This window comes from Dipodomys ordii, unplaced genomic scaffold, assembly GCF_000151885.1.
Source record: "Dipodomys ordii isolate 6190 unplaced genomic scaffold, Dord_2.0 Scaffold43, whole genome shotgun sequence".
NCBI lineage: Eukaryota > Metazoa > Chordata > Mammalia > Rodentia > Heteromyidae > Dipodomys > Dipodomys ordii.
In genome coordinates this window covers 10,525,157-10,547,759 of record NW_012267259.1, presented here as the reverse complement: position 1 = coordinate 10,547,759, position 22,603 = coordinate 10,525,157, and the positions used below count along the sequence as shown (strand labels likewise).

The 22,603-nt window shown below is 39.3% G+C and overlaps 1 protein-coding gene across 1 annotated transcript in view; it reads right to left on the bottom strand.

The window, feature by feature from the left end:
• Positions 1-588: 588 nt before the first annotated feature.
• The window catches only part of Cdh20 (cadherin 20, type 2), a 37,989-nt gene continuing 15,974 nt past the window's right edge, over positions 589-22,603 (bottom strand). Inside the window, exons 6-11 of the mRNA XM_013018909.1 lie at positions 21,244-21,497; positions 13,888-14,024; positions 11,216-11,337; positions 9,788-9,905; positions 4,850-5,101; positions 589-1,109 (exon numbers count right to left, since the gene is read on the bottom strand). Coding sequence (XP_012874363.1) covers positions 610-1,109; positions 4,850-5,101; positions 9,788-9,905; positions 11,216-11,337; positions 13,888-14,024; positions 21,244-21,497 — 1,383 coding nt within the window. The 3' untranslated portion in view covers positions 589-609. The remainder of the gene's footprint in view (positions 1,110-4,849; positions 5,102-9,787; positions 9,906-11,215; positions 11,338-13,887; positions 14,025-21,243; positions 21,498-22,603) is intronic.

Sequence of the window (22,603 nt, the reverse complement as noted above, 5' to 3'; positions counted from 1 at the left end):
ATTCTTCAAAAAGAATAAAAAAGCAAAAGTCAAAGCAACCCCCAAAAGAAAAAGCAACACCTTGAATTCCTAAGAAAAAGACAACAAAAAAGACAAAGCTCTCACCTAACACCTCGAAGTCCTAAAGAAAAATAAAAAGGAAAAGAAAAGCTTTTGTCTAATTACCTTGATTAAAAAAGAAACACCTAAAACAAAAAGTAAAAAAGAAATTAAACAAAAAACCCCTTGAATTCCTGAAGAAAAAGAAAAAGGAAAAAGAAAAACCCTCTGCTTAACACCTTTAAAACAACACACAGGAAAAAAAGAGAAAAAACACAAAAAAGAAAATGCCTAATACCTTGAATTCCAAACCTATGGACACAATGTCAGAAGAAGGAAAGGAGCAGAAAACACCAAGAAAGAGCACGTGGGGTGTCTTTCTTCCTCTTCCCGGTTTTCCTTGGATTCTTTAACTTCTTATAGCCAAGTAAAGCTGATCTGGAGAGCGAGGGAGAGCGAGCCCATCCTCATTCCGGCCTCGCCCTCCATCGCCATCTCTCCAGCGATTGGCCGCGCCTCATCCTCCCCGCCCACCGTCGCTCCATCCACCGCGCATGCGCGAAGCTCCCGTCACCACACGGGCGCTGGCCCCTCCGACGCCCCGTAGAGCTCCGCTAGCTTCCGGAAGCGAGGCCCCCAGTCCGTGAGGAAGTCAAAGCTCTGCTCTGAGTCCGAGGCGGCCGACTGCAGTGAGCTCAGCGAGCCGGCCTCAGAGCCGTCGCCCTCGAACGTGTAGGTCTGCAGGGAGTCGAAGGGCGGCGCCCACAGGTCCGCGTCGGCCTCGTAGAGCTTGGCCAGCACGAAGCCGTGCACCGAGCTGCCCACGGCGCAGGCCTGCGGCACGCGGCGACACAGGCTCTGGATCTCGGGCAGCATGTCCTGCCGCGCGTCCGGCCGCGCCTGCGCCTCGCGCGGCTTCCACAGGGCGGCGATGTCGAAGGCCTCGGTGTCCTCCTCGCCCCCGCCCTCGTCGTCGTAGCGCACCACGTTCTCATGGATGTTCTCCTCGTCGTCCAGCACGTACGGCCGCTTCCGGTGCCGCCTGGTGGACAGGAAGAACAGCACCAGCACTGCGGGGACACGGAGCGGAAGGACTGGTGAGGCCAGGCTCAGTGTGGGTGAGTGAGCTTATGCGCATGCGTGCCAACGGGTACTGTGCGTGCTACGTGTGCGTGCCTGAATGGATGCTATCAACAGATACCAGGCGGGACTGTGTGTGCTTGCAGGCTGTCACTACCGGTACTGGTCTTGAATTCAGGGCCTGGGCCCGACCCTGAGCATTTTTCACTGAAGGCTAGACCTCTGCCACTTGAAGCTTCACTTCTGGTTTTTTGCTGGCTTGTTGGAGCTAACAGTCTCATGGACTTTCAAGCTACACCATGGTTCTCAGATTTCAGCCTCGTGAGTAGCTCGGCTTACAGGCTTGAACCACTGGCTCCAAGTTTACAAATACGGTCACTTAACCAGAAGCATTGGTCAAGAACACGTGGTAGTTAACTGAACTACCTCTATTCTCAATCAGCCATGTTAGATTGAGAGCTTGCAAGTGAAATTGCCTGTTGGCTCAGCATATAGTCTTTTTACATTATTGTGTGTGTTTGTGGGCACACATGTGCCAACTAAGTGCAAAAACTACAGCCTGATATTTAGTAAGGCAAGCTAAGGATCAGATCATGTACGGTTTATATAACGAATGCACATTTCTTTTATTACAATGTGAAAAATCTTATTATGTGGGTGGAATCTACTTTCTTACATTAGCATTTTAATGGGATTCTACTCTATAAATACAATCATATATTAATGAATATACATATAGACACCTCAAGTATAATCGCTGCCTTTTTATATCTCCTCCAAAATATAAGAGCACAAATGAACACTGTGCTTCTATAATAATCTAAGATCTGTCACAAAATCCTTTCAATAGAAAGATGGTTATAGCTTTTTTGTGTGTGTATGTGTGGAAAGGAGAGAACAAGCAATGACATTTTATATAACTCATTGTGTTATCAAAGAAGCACCACACTGATGTGCCCTTGTAGGTTTGGGTAAAATTTTTCCCAACAAATGCTTTTTTTCCCCCCCAGGATATGTTCATTGGGGTTTAAAGGAGAGGTAGAGACAATCCCATTGAGCTGTTTATCTCTGTGACTGAAAACATTTTCCAGGAAGTGTGTTGAAGCTTTAGTTGCTATTGATTTTTTTTTCTTCTGTTGTGCTTTGTCACAGCTGGTGAACTGTGACAGTTTGACAATAGTGGGGCATAAGACCCCAGCCTATCCAAGAGGTAGGCGTTGGAAATGGAGTACAGATGTGTAGTAAGAGATTGTAGACTGACCAGTAAAAAAACAATGATTTTTAAAGTATTTTAATATAGGATGAGGCTTTTGTATAAATTACAGTTATCTAGGTTAATACTATTTCCATGAGTAGCTTTGATTACAAAATACACACATCATAAACTCATGTACATTTTCTTTGTAAAAATGTGAGGCATGGAATTAGAATTGAGATTTCAGGAGAAGAGACTAAGAAGACTCCAAGGAAATGGGGCTTGTACTAGTGTTGAACGTTGAATAGTAATTTGGATTAAAGGTGAGATAGATAAATGGAATTCTAAGTAAATATGCTGTATTTGTAGGATTCAATAAACAGTTATTAAACTGAAATTTTCTGGTCCTCTCTGATAAGCAATAGGGAAACAACAGTGATTACTTCAGGAGCAGAACTTTTAGGGATTTGCAATTTTAGGAGATTAAAGATGCTGATGATTAATCCAATTCAGTGATAAGCATTTTCATTGGGTCACAAGTGTTGCCATGGGGTACAGTAGCAGGACCAGTGACTTCTGCTTTGAAGAATAGAAGGGATTTATACAGGTGATCTTGGAGTGGTAATTATATTCTGTAAGGTGCCTAGGTAACAAAAGTAGTTAACTGGAACAGTAGGATGAGCCTGTAGTTCCAGCTAGGAAGATCATTTGAGTTGAGAAATTTGGGCACAGGTTGGGAATATAGCAAGACTCTTTCTCTTGAAAGAAAAAAAATTGAAAAAAAAACAAACAAACCATAAAGTCTTGAGTATCTTCTGAGTGGAAGTCTGATTGCCATGAGAGGTTAAGTGGTTTACAGAACTGGTCATCTTTTCAAAAGTAAAGATTGCTCATTATCTTTTTTTTTTGGATACTCTAACTTAAATAATACTGTATTATGCCAAGAAAATCAGATTTGTGGAAATGATCTTATGTAGCTGAAAAGCTTCCCTGATCCCCTGATAGATAAGAATCAATTCTAGGCTAGAGCGGTTTCTTCTTTTGATACTATAGGTATGATGTATAGGGCTTAGGAGATTTTCTAGAAACTATACGCACACTTAAGACTTGTAAAAAGTCCTGTAAAGAGGAAACTCAGAATTAATAAGTTTATTGAATTGTCCATAAAATACAGTGCTTGGTTAATGAGCTAACTGCAATTCAACTCTTTAACAGTTTTGTGAATTATGTCTAATATGGGAAGTGCTCTCTCAGAAACAAGGATGTGTAAAACTATGACTTTATGATATTTATGCTTAGTTTAGCTCTTGAAAACTGTTTATTCTTCAAAAGAGAAGACAGATTGTGCCTGGGAAAAACAAAATAAAGTATTCCTTGCACACCATTTCTAACTCAAGAGCTCTTCTAAGCCATTCTCGTTAAATCAGTCCTTTTGTAATGATGGCTCTTTGTGGGCCAAGATGAACTTGACACATTTTTTTCAAAGATGGAAATAAGAAAAGCCATCTGGAAATTTCTTCTAGAAGCAAGTTTCTTCAAAGGCATACTGCTTTTCCTGTTTTGTACTCCAGGACTCCCAATGCCACCTTATGGACACTCCAGAAATTACAGGCAGGTTTTAATTGTCAGAAAGACCAGACAACATAGTAATTCTCTCTGATCCAGGGATCCAACAAGCATTTAGAAAGAGTCATTATTTATGCGTTTTTCTCTCTATCAAAGGCTGAAGAACAACAAAATTAAACGCACATTGTTGTCACCTCTTTCATTTGTTAGCAGAGGTAAACAAGCCCTGTGTAGTCACTGTTTCTTATCAGATGGGGCTTAGGGGATACCAGTGCCTTCAGTGTATTCCCTGACAATTCATTGCTTTGTTCTTCCACTGCTTTCAGATCTTTGCTTCTGAGTTCTCATTTTTGGTGAAGGCTTCACTGACCATCTGTTCTGTCTCCTCTTTATCCCAGTCCTACCCAGATAGATACCCTGTTCTTTCCTTTCTGTGAATTACTACCTCTAGAATGATGTATGAGAATCCTGGAGATTGAATTCAGCCTTAGCTCTGCCCATTAGGTTTAGCTTTGGACCTGTCATTTGCTCCCCTATGATTTAGTTAATAGTTATCTGAAATGAAGGAATTAGAAGAGATGATTGTTGTATGTACTTCAAACCTGCAGTTTGGGTACTATGATGTCAAAAATAAACTTGCTTCATTTGGAAGTAAATTGTGAAGGTGGGGATATATGACTTATTAAACCACCAGTACCACCAGCACCACCAACAAAAATCCCCAAGCCCAGAGCATGATATTCGGACTTCCAGTAGATGCTTGACAAACATGCTTTAATCTTGCCAAAGAGGCCTTTGATCTGCCTAATATCTGCTTGTCATGTCTACATTTTCTTCCTGAAGTTTCATACCACCTTTTCTGTAAGCATGCAGTGGAAGACCAGTTGGGAAAAACGGGGTTACAGGGACATCTGCTTCTTTGCAAGCATTTTCAGGACTCTGAACCATGGGAAAGGGCTCCCGACTCACCTAAGAGGACAAAGATGCAGGCCAGGATGGCGATGAGGGCCCCCCGGCTCAAGCTGACCGGGAGCATGTAGGCTTCAGGGCTGCAGGACATGACATGGCCATTGTCGTCACAGCTGCAGACCTGGATGGTCAGTGTGCCGGTGCTGCTCAGCACTGGCTGCCCGCTGTCTGCTATTAGGACGGGCAGGTAGAAGATGCTCTGCTCCTGCTGCCGGAAGCCAGACCTCCTAGTTAGAATCCGGGCAGTGTTATCTGAGGGAGCAAGGGATTCCAGGATGGAAGAAAAATAAGATGGGAGAAGAAAACAAGAGAAACAATTAGATGAGCTATTTTTTTTTTTTGATTTGAGGAAAGCAAGGAGACAGGGACAGGACAAAGGGAGAGAACAGGGTAGACAAAATTCCCTAGAGGTATTCAGCTGTGGCTTATGCGACATTGGCCTAGATCAGCACTTAGATTCAGAAGCCAAGATTTTTACCAGCTCTTAGGCACAACCCCAAGGCTTAGGAAAGAAACCCTTTTTTGAGGATCTGTGTTACCCTTCATGACATAAAATGCCCAGGGCAAACTGTCAGCCTTCAGATCTAACCAAAGAGTCCCTGGGAAAGCTTGACAGAAATGAACAATCACTGGCGACTTGAAGTCCCTGTTTTGTTCCTGCTCAGCAGCTTGCCAAGGCCCCAATGCTGCTTTGTGCCTTCAGGAAAAGAATGCCGAGAAGCCCATGTGGATGCGGCAGATTGCTTATTTTTGCCACTTTAGTTGGAATTCATGTCTCTTGCCATTTTCTTTTATGCCTCTGAATTACAGTCACCGGCTTCCTGAAGAACCTGCTCATTTAGCAGAAGCTTATTTCAAATCCCTCAATAATAGAATGACATATTCTATTATTTCTCCTGGCTCAGTGGTCTAAGTTTATGCAATTAATAGGAACTTAGTGAAAATTTCATCCTAATTAGCAACACTAGTTATTTTCTCCTTTAAAAAAAAGAATAGAGATAATCATTCATCTTTGTGGGATACAGTGCTGTATTTCAATACATTCGTACATTGTATAATAATCAACAAGGATATTCATGCTACCATCATCTTATACATTTGTCATTTCTTTATGATGACAGAGCTCTTTTGGAGCTCTTTTTTTATTGTGAAAATACTGTACAGAGGGGTTACAATTACACAGGCAAGATAATGAGTTCATTTCTTATCAAGCATTGTAGCCTCCTCCTTTGTTTCCCCTTCCCATCCCTTCCCATCCTTCCCCCCCACCCACCCAATGGAGATCTTTTGAATTATGTGATAGCTGGGAAGGTGGCTCAGTGGTAGAGCGCTTGCCTTGCATGCATGAGGCCCTGGGTTTGATTCCTCAGCACCACATAAGCAAAAAGAAAAAAGCTGGAAGTGGCGCTGTGGCTCAAGTAGTAGAGGGCTAGCCCTGAGCTGAAGAGCTGAGGGACAGCACCCAGGCCCAGAGTTCAGGCCCCACGACTGGACCCCCCCCCCAAAAAAAAGCCTGAATTATGTGATATTATTGAGGATAATTATCTTTTATATAATGGAATACTGGAATTTATTCCTCCTTTGTTTGAATTCTTAAATGTATTCCTAGAAAACTAGTATGTGGATTTATGTTTATATTTGTCCAGTGATATATTTTGAAATTTAAAATAAACTCTTCATTTTCAAGTTTCTGGAGTGGCTTTGAATTCTAAAGGATATATTTTTGTAGAATTTAGACAGCAGAGGAACAATCTGAGAGATGTAGTAGGACACAGAATTAGAGACTTTCAAAAATAATAGTGCCAATAAAGAAGATTCACTAGGTGTGTTTCACATTTCACAGGGCAGGGCCTGGAATACCACAAAGCCTTCTGAAAGTCTAACCACAGTAAATGTCATTAGTGGTCATCAGTATTTCTGTTTCTCCTCTTCCTGGCCAGTTTTTATGGAAGCAGCTATGTTGTTTTGAATGCTCAGATGCAAGGTACTTGCTCTTCGCTGTACACGTAGTACCTCGTTTAACGTTCACAGTTTGGTGAGATAATAATAATTCATTTTTTATAGTGAGAATTAAGGCTTGGATAATTTTGCAATTGTTTCAAAGTTACAGACCTAGTTAATAGAGTTGAACTCTGTTCCTGCTGACTCTAAAGTATACCTTCCATTCAGCTGTTTATATAGTTCAGATGTACTAACTTTCCAAAGTTACTCAGATACTTGTAATCTCTTCCTTTTCTCTTCTTTTCTTCTGAGTAGTGTAAGATAAGTGGTTACCAAGCTAAGGATGCCATTCATCTGTCCACCTATAACATAACCTCCACTGGACACTTTTTCCCAGACTTAATAGCTTAGTATTCTTAATTGTGCTTTATAGCTTTAAGTGTTTGCTTCTTTAGAAATCAAGTTTTTCTCTAAAGGGAATGGTCTTTATTTCTCTTTAATCCAGGCTAGATGTATTGATTTTAAGAAAGACTGACACTGGGTTACATTTCATTCCAGTGTTACAGTATGTCTACTAAATACATATTTCTTTCTTTTTTGGGAGGGGGTCCGGTCATGGGGCCTCAACTCTGGGCCTGTGCGCTGTCCCTCAGCTCTTCAGCTCAAGGCTAGCTTTACCACTTGAGCCACAACGCTACTTCCAGCTTTTTTCTTTTTGCTTATGTGGTGCTGAGAAATCGAACCCAGGGCCTCAGGCATGTGAGGCAAGCGCTCTACCACTGAACCACCTTCCCAGCCCTAAATACATATTTCTTAATGTGAGAATTAGTTGAGTAAAAAAAAACAAAACAGAACAGCTTTACATTTCTGAGTCTAGCCTGCAGAGGGGGCCAGTTACAGAGCCATTTGGATTTTTTGTTGTTGTTGAATATGATAATAAAGGTTTTAGCAATTTGTTTGTAAAGAATATTTGTTTCTAAAGGTGACATAGAACAAGTGTATGTGTGCATGCGTGTTCAACATGTGTGCATTACAATAGGATCAACTTCTGGTTCCAGTTTTAATGTTTCCTTACTCTGTGATCATTTGCCTACTTTCCTCATGTGTCAAATGAGGCAGTGAGGATCAGAAGGATTCGTGATTTCCTCAAGACTGTGGCTTTTTATTACAAAAATCAAATTTAAAAATATAGAAAAATGCTTTTGAAGCTGTGAAGTGCTATATACACACATGTTTTGAAACCAGAAAAAAAGCTGTACTTGCGACAGTGCCTCATTGTGTTCATAAAAGGACACCATGTTTCAGGGATGGGAGTGGCAGTGGGGTGGAGGACTCTACTGATAGTAGGTGAACAATATCACTCATGAGTCAGCTTTTACATACATCATTAAATGATATTAATGAACTACAGCCCATAATGAACTAAATTGTTATATGATGATCAACAATTCATGTTTTCTGTTGAAGATGTTCTTAACTGTATTATGGAAAACTTTCCAAAAGAGAGTCAGTCATGTTTTACTTGTATTCCCTTGGCCCATCTTGGTAACACATCGGTTCCCTGAATTGGTACTCATAGTCATCTTAAGAAATTTGGAGCATTTTGGTACATATTGTTTCTGACAAGTATGAGGATGAAGAAACAGAGTGGTATTTGGCTGAAAATATGAAGAAACAACGTAATGGGTTATTCTCCTCACTCTAGGGTTTCCTTTGTAAAGTCAACCCCATAGAGCCGAGCAAAATCACAGGAAGGGTTTCCCTCTGAAGCAGATAACTGATAATTCAAAAGTTTTAACCAATAAAAACTTCAGGATATTTAATTGTATTTCTGTTGTTAGGATTTATGTTGTTGTTTTTTTCCTCTCAAAATTATCATATGCCTTTGAATTTGTACTTAGTGTTTCAAATAACTGATATTTGAGACTTTTATTGTTTTGGTCAGTTGTGGGGCTTGAACTCTGGGCCTGGGTGCTGTCCCTGAGCTCTTCAGCTCAAGGTGAGCACTCTGCCACTTGAGCCACAGTGCCACTGCCGGGATTTTTTGGTGGTTAATTGGAGATAAGAGTCTCATGGACTTTGCTACATGGGCTGGCTTTGAACCATGATCCTCAGTTCTCAGCTCCTGAGTAGCTAGGATTACAGGCATGAGCCACCAGTGCCCTGCTGAGGCTAGCATTTTTGCTACTCTTTGTTTAGATTGTTGGAATGGAAATGAGATTACTGTAGACCAGAGAAGTGATAACCTTTCCAAGCCAGGTAGATAGTAGCAGAGTTAGCAGCAGAAGGTGTTCATCTGACTGGTTCCATTTCTTTTTCCAATTACTCTGACCTTTCTTTGAGTACACCATCTGACTAAAGAACAAAAGCCACCCCCTTCTCATTTTTGTCTAAGAAGAAAATTCTGAGTACATAAATCCCTTTGGTAATCTTAGTGCTTATTGGAGGAGGCCTAAAATCCCATTTCTACCAGAGAGCAGTTTCTGCAGTAGAAACCCTTCCTGAGTTTGTTTTCCTAAATCACAAAGTTGTTTCAAGAACTAAACTGTTGGATTGGCCCTTTGCTATCCATCTTCATTATCTAGCCTTTGCCTCCTGTTTGCTCTGAGAACTCTTCACCCCTTCCTCTTCTGATCTTTAATTAGAAATGATCCCTAAGAGTTTTCTTTTTCTCTGAGTCTCTTCTTGTCATCCCTCTGAATTATTACCATCATGAAAGAACACATAAACATGTTTTCATGAATAGGAATAAAGGATGGACTTTGCCTATGTGCCTTTGTGTTTCTGGCACATAACAATCAGTAAACATTTATCAATTTACTGATGAATGAAAATTTAGTCAGCAGAGGGCACTCTTTGCCTTTTTAAAAAGAGAATTCCGGTTAGTATCAGTTGTTACAGGGCAGGCAAACTTTAACACCATTTGGAACAGTAAACAAAAACATCCAGCCTGTGTTGTAGAACAAAGTACAGATAGCTGTCTGTCCACCTAATTACCTTGGTTGTCCCTTACAGTGAAGTTTGGGTTGTTAGCAGCCTCAGGAGCCAAGCTGTAGTAGAAATGCTGCCCATTGTGTGGGTCATCCTGGTCCACAGCACTCACTGTCTGGATTACCTAAAGGAGAGACATGAAATCAGGTGAGTTGACCGTCAGAAGAAAAGCTTCAGAGCTCAGCATAATCCCAAACTTTGAATCTGATGACAGATAGTTTTACCTAGTGACAAAGGTATCATGGTACTCATCAGGAAAGTCACCTGATGGACAGGCTGAGAAGTCAGGAAAATTACCCCATTTATAATAGTCTAACAGAATACCTAGGAATAAACTTAACTAAGGTGGTGAAAAACCTCTATAGTGAAAACCACAAAACTTTGAGGAAAGTGTGTAGAGCAAGGGGCCTGATTGTTTATAATTGTTCTTATGTTGTTTGGATTGTTCTTGAGCCTCATGCCTTGAAATTGCCTTCAAGATGTTTCCTAGGATAGAGACCAAGAGCAGGATTTAAGACCTTCTAAGTATAGGGCCCATGACTCTTAGTAACCTGTATTATTTCATCTTTTATTCCAATCATGTTCACGTGATTTTACAAAACAACGAACATGCAAATGTAGTTTGTATTTTTCCTTTATACTTGTAATAACATGGATTTCTTGGGCTGTGAAGTTTGCACTGTAACCTTTGTGCTGATACTGGGGTTTGAATTCAGGACCTGCATGCTGTCCCTTAACTTCTTTGTTCACAGCTGGGGCTCTACTACTTAAGCCATAGCTTCACTCCTAGCTTTTTTGGTGGTTAACTGGAGATAAGAATCTCATACTTCCTGCTTGGGCTTTGAGCTGGTATCTTCAGATCTCAGCCTGTAGAGTAGCTGGGATTATAGCTATGAGACACCAGCATCTGGCTTCATGGTAGCTTTTCTTAGCTGCATAATATTTTAGTTCTATATAGATTAGAAATTTAATAGATGTGGAAGAAGAATTATCCTGAGCTTGAAAAAAAATCATTTATGAACTTAATAGACTATCGTACCAAACTTCAAGAGTTAATGAATGAAATGAGTTTAAATCATAATTATTGTTGGACACTTCGTTTTCTCCAGGCACTAGAAATCACTTTTGCTTTGAGTATAGATGTATTGTGTCAATCTTTGGGGAATCCAGGGAGTTAAGGTTAGATATGGTTGAGTTTCAAGTTGGATGGATATCTCATACAGGATACACTGTGAATCATCCCACCATTAAAATACTGGTTAGATTATAAAATGTGATGTAGGCTCCAAAGAGTTGTCTTGACAAGCTATTGAAATGTGATATAAAGAAATTAGGGAGCTGGTTTAGAAACTTACTTTCTTGAGTACAAATGTCCTCGGAGGTGAGGTTGGTTATCTGATTTGTTTCTGGTTCCTTAATGCCCAGCCTCCTTACCTGTCCAGCTTTGGCATTCTCACAGACGAAAGCTTCGTAGAATCTGGGGAACTCTGGAGCATTGTCATTCACATCTAAGACTTTGATTGTGACAGAAACACTTCCCACCTGGGAGGGATTGTCTAGAGAGAATTGAAAGAAAACCAGAAGTGAGAGTTCAGTAATGCAAAAAGCAGCAATCTGCTAAAAGTAGGTACTTGTCTGGTCAGTCTGGTTTGTAAAGGAATGGATAAAGTACATGGAAATGGCAGCACAGGCATAGATGTGTGCATTGCCTGGTAGAGTGTAGCCAGAAAGAGATGTCTGCTGGGGTGTATTTGATATCAGGAATGTGAGGAGCAGGAGAGACTGAGGGGAAGCAAGTATCACAAAACAAGTCTTAAAAAGATTTTGACTCTTGTTGGCTCACACATTCAGTTCTAGAATTAAAGGTAGGTCAGTTCTGTGTTCTGGGCTTTAAAACCACCCATTTCTATAATTGGATGTATGCTGTGTGTAACTACTTGGCTTTATTCCTGTAGAATAATCAGTTCTTTAAATTACGTTGGAAAAAGGGTCTCAAGTTATTCACTGGAATAGAGATAACACTGCACAGTTATTTCTGCTTAGGGGCTGAAAGGACATATGCATACTAAATCTGTATCTTTGGCTAGGGTAGAAGCTATAAACACTCATGAGGAAATGGGTCTTTTTTGATCTGTGTCTTTTCCTTGGCATTACCACACAAGGATAGCATCACAGCTCTAGTGGTGCCCCTCCTATCTTTTACCGTGTGACTACCAACCCAAGGATAAAACATGTTACAAGAAACAGAAATTTTCTTAGTAAGTAATCCCACAATACATTGTTCTTGTGATTAAGCTTTTCTTTTCTTTCTCAAAAGTATCTCATTTCTACAGTATTGTACCCTAAAATGCTGGTACTCCTTGGTTACCAGAAATCACTGATATAATTAAAATTTATGCTTTCATTATAACATGATTATTTATAGGCAGAATAATGAAATTTTTGAAAAAACAAGATTATGATCTATAATCCTATCATAGATACCCATTGTATATTTAACTTAAATGTGTAAAACATATGTAGTGAAACATACACACAGAAATTGCAGGTAAGCAAAATAAACAAAATGGATTTAGAATAATTTTAAGCCAAAATTATTGCCCTTGAATAATTAAAACCATGAAAATATTAGCTAATAGTCTCATTTTAATGTAGGCTGTATCATAATTTACTTAGTCAAATCCATGGATCAGAGATTTAGTAATTCCTATTTTCTTCCTATTTAAAATACAGAGAAATGTCTACTACTGAAATAGGGCCATTGGGTCTGGCTGGCTCCATCTTTGCCACATGGTAGATGGTAAGATCTGGTATCTTGTCTTTGTGGTGGGGGAAGGTGAAGCCCTCCCACCTCCCCCACCTCCCAAGTGATAGACAGGTCTGAATCCCTGGAGGCAGGAGTGGGCAATTGGCTGATAGGTTACTAAAGCTGTCAATCCTGTGCCTGGGACTGGGAGTTTCCTGTGACCCTGCATCCTGACCTGGCCCTATTTAGGCCTGCACCAGCTCAGGTGCCAGGAGGCCATGTCACATGTCTCTGTGTTTGTGTTCTCTGTCTCCTGGCTGTTCTCCAGTCACCATGGCATCCCACTTCAGCTCTCCATTGGAGCTGAATTGGATATTTGGTATTGTTTTTGTTCTTTCTTTCCTCTCTGGCCTTCAGGCTCAGTTTTTTAACAGTGTTAAGTGTATTTGCTGACTGCTGGTCTTTGAGACAGGAGTCCACCACATAGTCACTAGCCTTTTAATAAACACTCCAACAAAATGTGGCTTCTCCATTTTCTCACCTTGCAACACTACAGTGGGAAATTTATTATACAGATCTTTGCTGAAATTGGAAGTGGCACTGTGGCTCAAGCGGTAGAGCGCTTGCCTTGAGCTGAAAAGCGCAGGGACAGCGCTCAGGCCCAGAGTTCAAGCCCCACAACTGACCAAAAAAAAAACAGAAAAAAACAAAAAACCAAATCTTTGCTGAAATTGATAGCTGTATTCATGAGACTATCTGAGGAAAAGAGTAACTAGTTAAAAAAAATCTTAGTACACTGACAAATTGCCCTCCTAAGTAGCTATGCCCAGTTATTTTTCTAGTAGATAACGAACTTGTGTTTTCACGAGTCTTTACCATTAGTATTATATTTTTTTAAAAAACATAATATATAGTCTATTTTTTCCAGTGATGGTGACAAACCTAGGACCTTGTGTATGTTAGGCAAATAAAAAGATAGTGATATTGATTTTTTCATCCACTAATACAATTTTGTACTACTATTTGTGCATTTGTAATCTTGTTGAGGATTGAAAATGTAGAATTCTCAGGAACCCTTTCTTTTCCCTGTAGGTATTTTTGGGTGTAAAATGATATCTTTTTTCTGTTTTGCATGCTTTGTGTGCAAGCTTTGTTTGCAACATTATACATCCAGTAGATTCTTAATACAAATAATTAAATACTTAATGTAAATACTTAACAAGTAGTGAAGGCATTCACTTATTTGCATAAAACATGATTCAATTTTTCCCCTTATATATATATTTTGTTATAAGTTCCAAAAACTTCCACTTTTGACACTTTTTGTCACATATGAAGACTAGTGTATTATGTTACTTACTCATTTCCATAGCAAGGACAGTGATATTATGCCAAGAATATTCTTCACGGTCTAACGGTCTTGCAGTCATCAGGGCACCTGTTGTAATATCAACATAGAAAAATCTCCCAGGGTCACTGCTTCTGTCAATGGAATACCTGCAAAAACATGAATATGTTCATCATTTGCGTTTGGCTAAATATAGGACAGCACATTACTAGAGATAACTGAGTGTATACCGTGTGAAACAAGGCTTGAGCAGGTTGAATGGTGAATACCTAAAAGACTATGGTTTTATCTAGTTCAAAAACCAAACCAAACCAAAACAAAAAGCCCAAATTAAAAACTTATTACTGCTTTTATTTTTCTCTTTTAAGAAGGAAGGAAGCACAGGAAGGAACTTCCTGAACAGAGTCCCAAGGTCACAACAAATTGGAGAGAGGGACTCGACAAATGGGACTACCTTAAAATAAAAAGCTTCTGCACAGCTAAATCTATTGCAACCAAGCTAGAAAGACAACCAACTTATTGGGAAAAAATATTTACCAGCAATATATCAGACAAGGGGTTAACATCAAGCATATACAGGGAACTCAAGAAACTAATCCCCCCCAAACCTAACAAACCAATTACTAAGTGGGCAAAGGAACTAAAGAGGGACTTCTCAGATGAAGAAATAAAAATGGCAAAGAAACACATGAGGAAATGTTCATCATCCCTGGTGGTGAAGCAAGTGCAAATAAAGACAACCTTGAGATACCACCTTACCCCAGTCAGAATGTCCCACATCCACAAATCAGCCAAAGACAAATGCCGGAGGGGATGTGGAGAAAGAGGAACCCTATTACACTGCTGGTGGGAATGTACACTTATACAACCACTTTGGAAGGCAGTCTGGAGGGTCCTTAGAAAGCTAAAGATTGACCTCCCTTACGACCCAGTCATACCACTTCTAGGCATCTACCCTGAACAACAGGAACCAATATACAAGGACACATGCACCTCCATGTTTATTGCAGCACTGTTCACAATAGCTAGGATATAGAAACAACCCAACCCAGATGCCCCACCACAGATGAATGGATCCAAAAATTGTGGTATCTATACACAATGGAATATTATGCAGCCATTAGAAATGACAAAATAATGGCATTTGCAGGGAAATGGATGGAGCTAGAAGAAATCATGTTGGGCGAGGTAAGCCAAGAGCAAAGAGACAAACGGTACATGGTCTCCCTGATAAGTGGATGTTAAATCCAAAATGTTAGGTGATACGACAAAATTAACAGGACTTAAGAAACAAGGAACTTCCACTCATGTGGTCGAACCACTACTAAATATCCCCATGCTGCTGATCACATGTATGGTGTATATGTGTACACCGTTATATGTTATAGACCGTGATAGACAGTTTGCTCCAGGAAAGTTAGAATAAGCTTGTTATTTTAAATGAGCATCATTATTCCACAATACTGTGAAATTTTGGAAATTTGGGAAATTATGTAATCACTTAATCACAATTAAAAAAAAAAGAACCTCGGGGAAGGTAGGGAGGGAAGGGATAGTAGGGGGAAAACAATGGAGGGGGTAACAATGCTCAATAGGAAGTGTACTCATTACCTTACTCATGTAACTAACCCTCTGTATAGTATCTTTACAATAAAAAATTTAAAAAAAGAAGGAAGGAAGGGAAGGAAAGAAGGCAGGCAAGAAGAAAGAAAAGCAGAAGGCAGGAAGGAAGGAGGGAAGAAAGGACGAACTAAACAGGATGCCAAGAATTTAATCTATTTAAAAGATCAATTATACAATTTTAAAGCTTAAAACGGTATCTTAGAGTTTTGAGATATCTTAAATATCGACCTCTACAAGTAATCATCATTCATCATATGTGTCAAATATTAATCTGAACTAAAAAAGAAAAAGGAAATGGTATAGTTTAGTAGTTCCAGTTCTTGTAATTAGTATCACTTATGGGGAGAGAAAGCCTTTTGCAGAAACATACTCATGATTTGATTACAGAAAATTATAATAATGCAATTCACTAGTGAAGATTCCTTTTAAAAAATGCTTTAAAAAGTCTTTAGTACAGTAATTCATTTTATTAGTATAATGCATCCTGGTCAGTGTTACCTCTTTCATCATTCTCCCCCATCTTTCTAACCCTACCTATACCCTCAAGTTACGAGGTGTTATTTCTAGTGAAGATTCTTTAGAATACTTTCAGCAGGCTGGACCTCACCTTTTAAAATTGCTCACTGTAAGTCTGAAGTTTGTGTATTTATGGGGTACAGCTTGCTGGAAAATGTCATGTAAACTATGTTAGTAATAGGGTATAATAAACACATTCCATAATAAATGTGGCCTTTTCTGTTGAAGCAATGAACCTCATCTATTGTTTATACTTTCTATGTTATTTTTTTTCTCAACCAACATGCATCTTTGTGTAGGAAAGAAGAATGTTTATAGGCTCCTATGCAAGATAATTTCAGCTTTTCAAGAGATTAAAGTTTATTTTGGTGGTGTATATGTCCTTTGAGACTTTTGTTAATGCGGTACTGGGTAAGGTCTGCAATTCTAGTAGAATCTGATTTGGCAAGCTGATTTCTTTGCCTTTTGCTCCCCTATATTATCTCACTTGTTCACCATATTGTGAGATTCAGTAAGAATGGAGGGAGGGTCCTTTAAAACCATAGCAAATGTCACAGATGGTATGGGAAATGGAGTGATAGAAATGACAAAGCAACAGGAACCCAGATTGCACTGTGTGGTGGACACAGCAGGAGCCTGCTGCAGGAAGCCTCCCTCATTAAGTGCAATCCCTCTCCAATTTCCCAAACTAGACCTGTGCTGAGGGAATAATGGCTTTCATTTCTCTGAATGGGGCACTGGGCCAATTTCCAGAAGGCAGAGGAGTAAATTAAAGGTATAGATACATATGGAGAATAAGGAAATTGGGACACACTAATGAATTTTGTAGCTACGTTTCCTTTCTCAAACCACCATATTCTAGCTGACATTCAGCAGAATAGGTATAAACCACACATGCAGAACGGCCTGAAGGAAACAGTAGCTGGTGTTTGTTGGGCTCCCTGCTTGTTTGCTTGGGTGAGGACATTGTCATGAGCAGGCTTGTTAAATCCACATGCCCTAGGATGGCATAGGAGGGCAGGCTGTTTCCACACCAGCAGAAGCCTATTTCATTTGCCAGTGGTTCAGCATCTTGCTTGCCAGACATTTTTTGATTTTATTAAAAATTCAGGGGATTTAAGCACTGTAATTTTTCATATACACATTAAACTAAATCTGGAGATATCATTTTGAGGTTTATCAGTAAAAGACAGCCAGCTTAAAGTTGGCAAGCACACAATAAACTTTACAAAAGTCCTAATAACCTTTTTAAAGATTATTTAAAGAGATAATAAATGTCCTAATAACTTTTTTTTTTTTTTGCCAGTCCTGAGGCCTGAACCCTGGGCCTGGGCACTGTCCCTGAGCTTCTTTTGTCTCAAGGCTAGCACTCTACCACTTGAGCCACAGCACTTCTGGCTTTTTCTGTTTATATGGTACTGAGGAATTAAACCCAGGGCTTTGTGCATGCTAGGCAAGCCACCACTAAGCTATATTCCCAGCCCCCTAATAATCTTAAAAATGTTAAGTGGTCTTTACTCCATACTATTATAATACAGGTAATACCTGTTGGTGATTTCACGTGGATTTTTCTTCTAGAATATGTGTCACTTACTCTTTATAACAAAAGTACAGAAGATGAATTAGCTATACAACATTTACAAGTTACCTTAAACTTAACTCATTAAAAAATAAGCATAAACTGAACAATTTAGGGAAAGATAACAGAGTATGCAATCCAAAATAGGCTTGTTAAGTAATGGCTGGAGATTTTACTTTTAGATGCTTTTCCTTCTGAGAATCAGAATCCTTTAATCCTCCGCCTTTGGTCCAGGGCCCATTCTGTGTTGAGGTAGGACAATACAGAGGCAGGTACCTATTATATCTTGTATAAGATGTATCTGGTATATTTGACAAATGAACTCCATGCTTTTTTTTAATCAAGTAAAGTGGATAGTTATGATAGTCTGCCTTGATCTTTGTACCTGAGCTCTTGTCAGTCTAGTCTTCTTCTTGCCAGATTCTCTTTTGAAAGGAGAAAAATGAGGCTTGTAGAGGTCAAATTAGTTGTTCAAGATCACAGTGCTATTCAAGGAATAAAGCCTTGAAGTTTGGCTTTAGGTTCCTGGCACCCGACTAGCAGACTATGGTCCCATTTTCCATATGCATGGTCAGATTCTCTAGGGAAACAAAACTTAATCTTCAAAGTAAAGAGTCCTGCCTCAGAATATCCCAGTAGATCCTTCCCTTTGCCTCTGGCCTATTTTCTTGTGGATTTATCCTGTCTGGGTTCTATTAGACTAGCCAGGCACTCCCTTTTTTACTTCTCTCATACCAGCTGATGGCTTTTAAGTGGCCTAGAAGTAGCAGTTTCTATTTGCCCATACGGGTTCCTTCATTTTGTCTATTTGATGTTTCCATATGTTAGTAGTAGATCTAGAACCACTAGTATTTTTCTTTAGTTCAGTTTTGAGATAATAATGACTTTAGTCCTGAATACTAGACATACACTCTATGGCTGGGTTGTGTATCTCTCTCTCTCTCTCTCTCTCTCTCTCTGTGTATCCTGTGATGAGTCTCTTTTTCTCATTTATTATTCAGTGTCGTGATCCTAACAAGACTTTGTTTCCTATGTCAACACAGAAGGGGCAGCATTAAAATCTAGAAAGAAGAAATGGAAATTTGCACATTTTAGAAATGTGACTATTTTAGAAATGGGCACTAAGTTTTTAGAGCTTCTGATTTATTCCATTATATTTATAAAGTTTTATCCTCTAAAGTTGTTCTTTGATATGCATAGACTAAGTAATACAAATTATGACCATAATAAAACATATCCTTAGTTTTCTGAAATGCAAATTAGCCATAGAATCTGCTTTTTTTGTTGTGATTGTTTTGGGGATAGTAAGGTTACTTCCCATTCTGTTTTATGTTTAATAACCTTAAGGTTGAAGTATCACTTTAAAAATTTTAAAATATTTTTCAATTTATTTGTACATCAACATCCTTTAAAATTTTGAGTTGACACATATTTATAATATGAGGAGTTTTTTTTTTCTGGTTAGTAGTGGGGCTTAAACTCAGGGCTTGGGTGCTGTCCCTGAGCTCTGTTGCTCAAGGCTAGCACTCTACCACTTAGAGCCACAGCAATAGTTTTAGATTTTCATTAGTTTATTGGAGATAAGAGTATCATGAGGACTTTTCTGCCTTGGTTGGCTTTGAACCACAATCCTCAGATCTCAGCCTCTCAAGTAGCTAGGATTACAGGTGAGCCACTGGTGCTCAGCATATGAAGGGTTTTGTTGTATTTTTTCCATACATGCACATAGTGTACTTGGAAAAATTCACCCTCTTCGCCATATTCCTGTTCCTCAACTTCTTTGACATATTACATTTATAAAGTTGGTAACTAGAAAGATTAGTTGTCTTTAAAAAAGAAGCCAGAAGAATTCAAATAAATCGTTTTAGCCATTTTTAAGACATGAACATGTAACATGTTTACTTCTTTGTTAGAAAAAACCAGATTTCCTTCAGTAATTATCTGTAGAGAACTGCAAAAATACATTTTCATTAAGTACAAAGCAGCCAGGTGATGAAAGTAGCCAGGTAACAAAAAAGCCAATTGATAGATTGAAGTGTATTTAAAATGTGTTATCTGTGCTATAGCCCCAGATTCATTTTACTGTGTGGCTTTCAACAACAAATGTGACAGATGGCCTCAAATGGCCTTGGATTCCTGATCTTTTGTGTCAGGCTTCAGAGGCTTGGCATTTGGTCTGAAGGCTGAGGTGTCAACCTGTCCACCAGCTGTTAACTTTGGTTCCAGCGTTGAAGGCAAATGGCCACAGTTATCAGAACAGCTCTTTCCTTTTGAGCATCTTGGTTGGACTCTAATTTCAAAATATACCATGGAGAAGTAGATATATGGCATTACAATTTAGAGCACTATCTGACCAGTTTACAGGGCACCACAACCATTGACATCAGGAATAGCTTTTAGGTACTCTTTCTGCAGTGATAGAAATAGCATTCATATGTAGTGTATGCTATTTCCTCAGTTTTAAAATGATCAATTAGTAGTACAAAGGGTTTCATTTTCACATTTACATATATATATATAATGCCTCATGATCAGTTTCCCCCTCTGTCATTTTGTTCCCCCCCTTCCATATCAGTCTCAGCACATTTTCTTATTCCGTTTTTCATGCATCTATATATTGGAACACATTTGACCTCTTTTTCTTTCTCCATTTCTTGCTCCATCACCGATTAGTACTTGCACCCCAGACAAGGCATCTTTCAACTTCCTAATCTTCATTTTCGTTCATGTGCATACTAATTATTCACTGTGTTGGTAATTAGTCACAGTAGTAAATCGTATATACCTGTAGTTACTTCAGTCAGATACGATCCTGTATATGTTTATATATATCTTTATATTTAAAAATTTAAAAACGTCAAAAGGTTCATAGTGGTTGAGGGAATGTGTAGTAATCACTTGTTTTTGTTTTGTTTTTTATTGTGCCAGTCCTTGGGCTTGAACTCAGAGGCTGGGTACTATCCCTCAGCTTTTTTGCTCAGGGCTACTACTTGAACCACAGCTCCACTTCTGGCTTATTGGGAGTTAACTGGCAATAAGAGTCTCACAGACTTCCTTACCTGGGCTGGCTTTGAACTGCAGTCTTCAAATTTCAGCCTCCTGAGTAGCTAGGTGTAAGCCACTGGCACCTGGCTGTGGCCACTTATATTCACTTCTGTGACAATGGTTTTTGTTGTTGTTTTTTAAAAATATTTTTAACATTGTGCATCTGATTATTCTTTATCTGAATTGGCAGATCTCCACTGGGGTAATATTTGCAGCACCTCTCCAGGACATTTGGCAATATCTGGAGACATTGTAGATTGTTAGAACTCAGGGGCTATGATTGGCATTTAGTGGGTGAAGGTAGAGATACTTCTGTATATTGGTTAGTCCACCGGGCTGCCTCCCACAACAACTGTTACACAACCCTAGATATCAGTGGAACCATGACTGAGAACTTAGGGCATGTGTGTATACCAAATGGAAGTGAGTTGTAAGCATAATGATATTTCATTTCCAGATATCTTTACAAAGCATGTTATTTAAGCAACAACAACAGAAAGACGATTATCCAGAGATGAGATAGAAGGGAAAAGTGCTAGAAAATTGCATACAAGAGAAAGAACTATTCCATGATATAAGAAAAAAGATGAAATCTGTGGAAAAACCTGATTGAGTTGTTGGTCACATCTGGGTCCTTGGCAGAAATGATTTGTATGGTTGTTCCAATTGCTACATCCTCAGGTACTTCCACAAAATAATAGCCAGGTTCAAACACTGGGGGTTCGTCCACATCCTCCACGCTGATGTGCACTGTTGTTGTGTCCTGAAATGGGCCCAGGTTCAGAAAACGCATCTCTAGGTGAGGATTGGCTCCCTCCACCTTTAAGGTATAGCTTTTCTTGCTTTCGAAACTCAGGGGCTAAAAAGTAATGACAGAAAAATTTTGATTAGCCACTAGTAGATGTTCAATATTGATCACTAGTAGGAAGACCTCCAAATTAAATGAAATGACAGAAAAGGCATAAAAATAAAAATGAGGAAATAATTTCTCCTTCTACAGTTAAAGGTTTTGATTTCAGTTTCACCCTGGGTAAGGAATGTAAGGAAGATTTGAGAACTTCTGAGGTAGTTAAGGAAGTCAGTGGGATGGTAAAACCATTTTATTCCAGGCAAGCATGGCTTTAACTTGTCTACTAAATAAGCGGCATGGTCTTGAGAGGTTCCTAGGAACCTTCTCTGCCCTGGCTCAGGTTTTGCTTGGCACTACTCAGTTTTAAAATGGATGGCTTCTCCTCTCCTCTCCGCAACCCCTTCTCTCCCTGGTAAACTAGTACATTTTCATTCTTAATAGCATCTTGAAGAAGAGCGCTAGCCTTGAGCTGAAGAGCTGAGGGACAGCGCCCAGGCCCAGAGTTCAGGCCCTACAACCAGACCGAAAAAAAAAAAATAGCATCTTGAAGAATAAAACCTTTTAATTTTGTCTTAACAACTTTTCTTTCTTTCTTTCTTTTTTCCTTTCCTTTTCTTTTTTTGCAAGTCCTGGGGCTTGAACTCAGGGCTTGAGCACTGTCTCTGAGTTTCTTTTGCTCAAGGCTAGTACTCTACCACTTGAACCACAGGCACCACTTTTGGCTTTTCTGAGGAATCAAACCTAGGGCTTTATGCATGATAGGTAAGCACTTTACCACTAAGGCACATTCCCAGCCCACAACTTTTCTTTTTTAGACTGGAATTCTGGTGTCATGTTGCAGAAACTTTTTGCCGAATTGGAATAAAAAAGATTGTCTCCTATGTTTCCTTCTACAAATACTAAAGTTTTAGTTTTGACTTAAGCATATGATCCACTTTAAGTTTATTTCTGTGAGGTATAATTGAAGTTTATTTTCTTTTTGCATATGGCATCCAGTTGTTCTAGCACCATCTGTTGAGAAGACTAGAGTGAGTTTTTAATTATTGTTGACATTTCTTTTTTAAATAAGTTACTTCATGATTTTCAAGCTATCTAAGATTATTGTTTCTCTCACA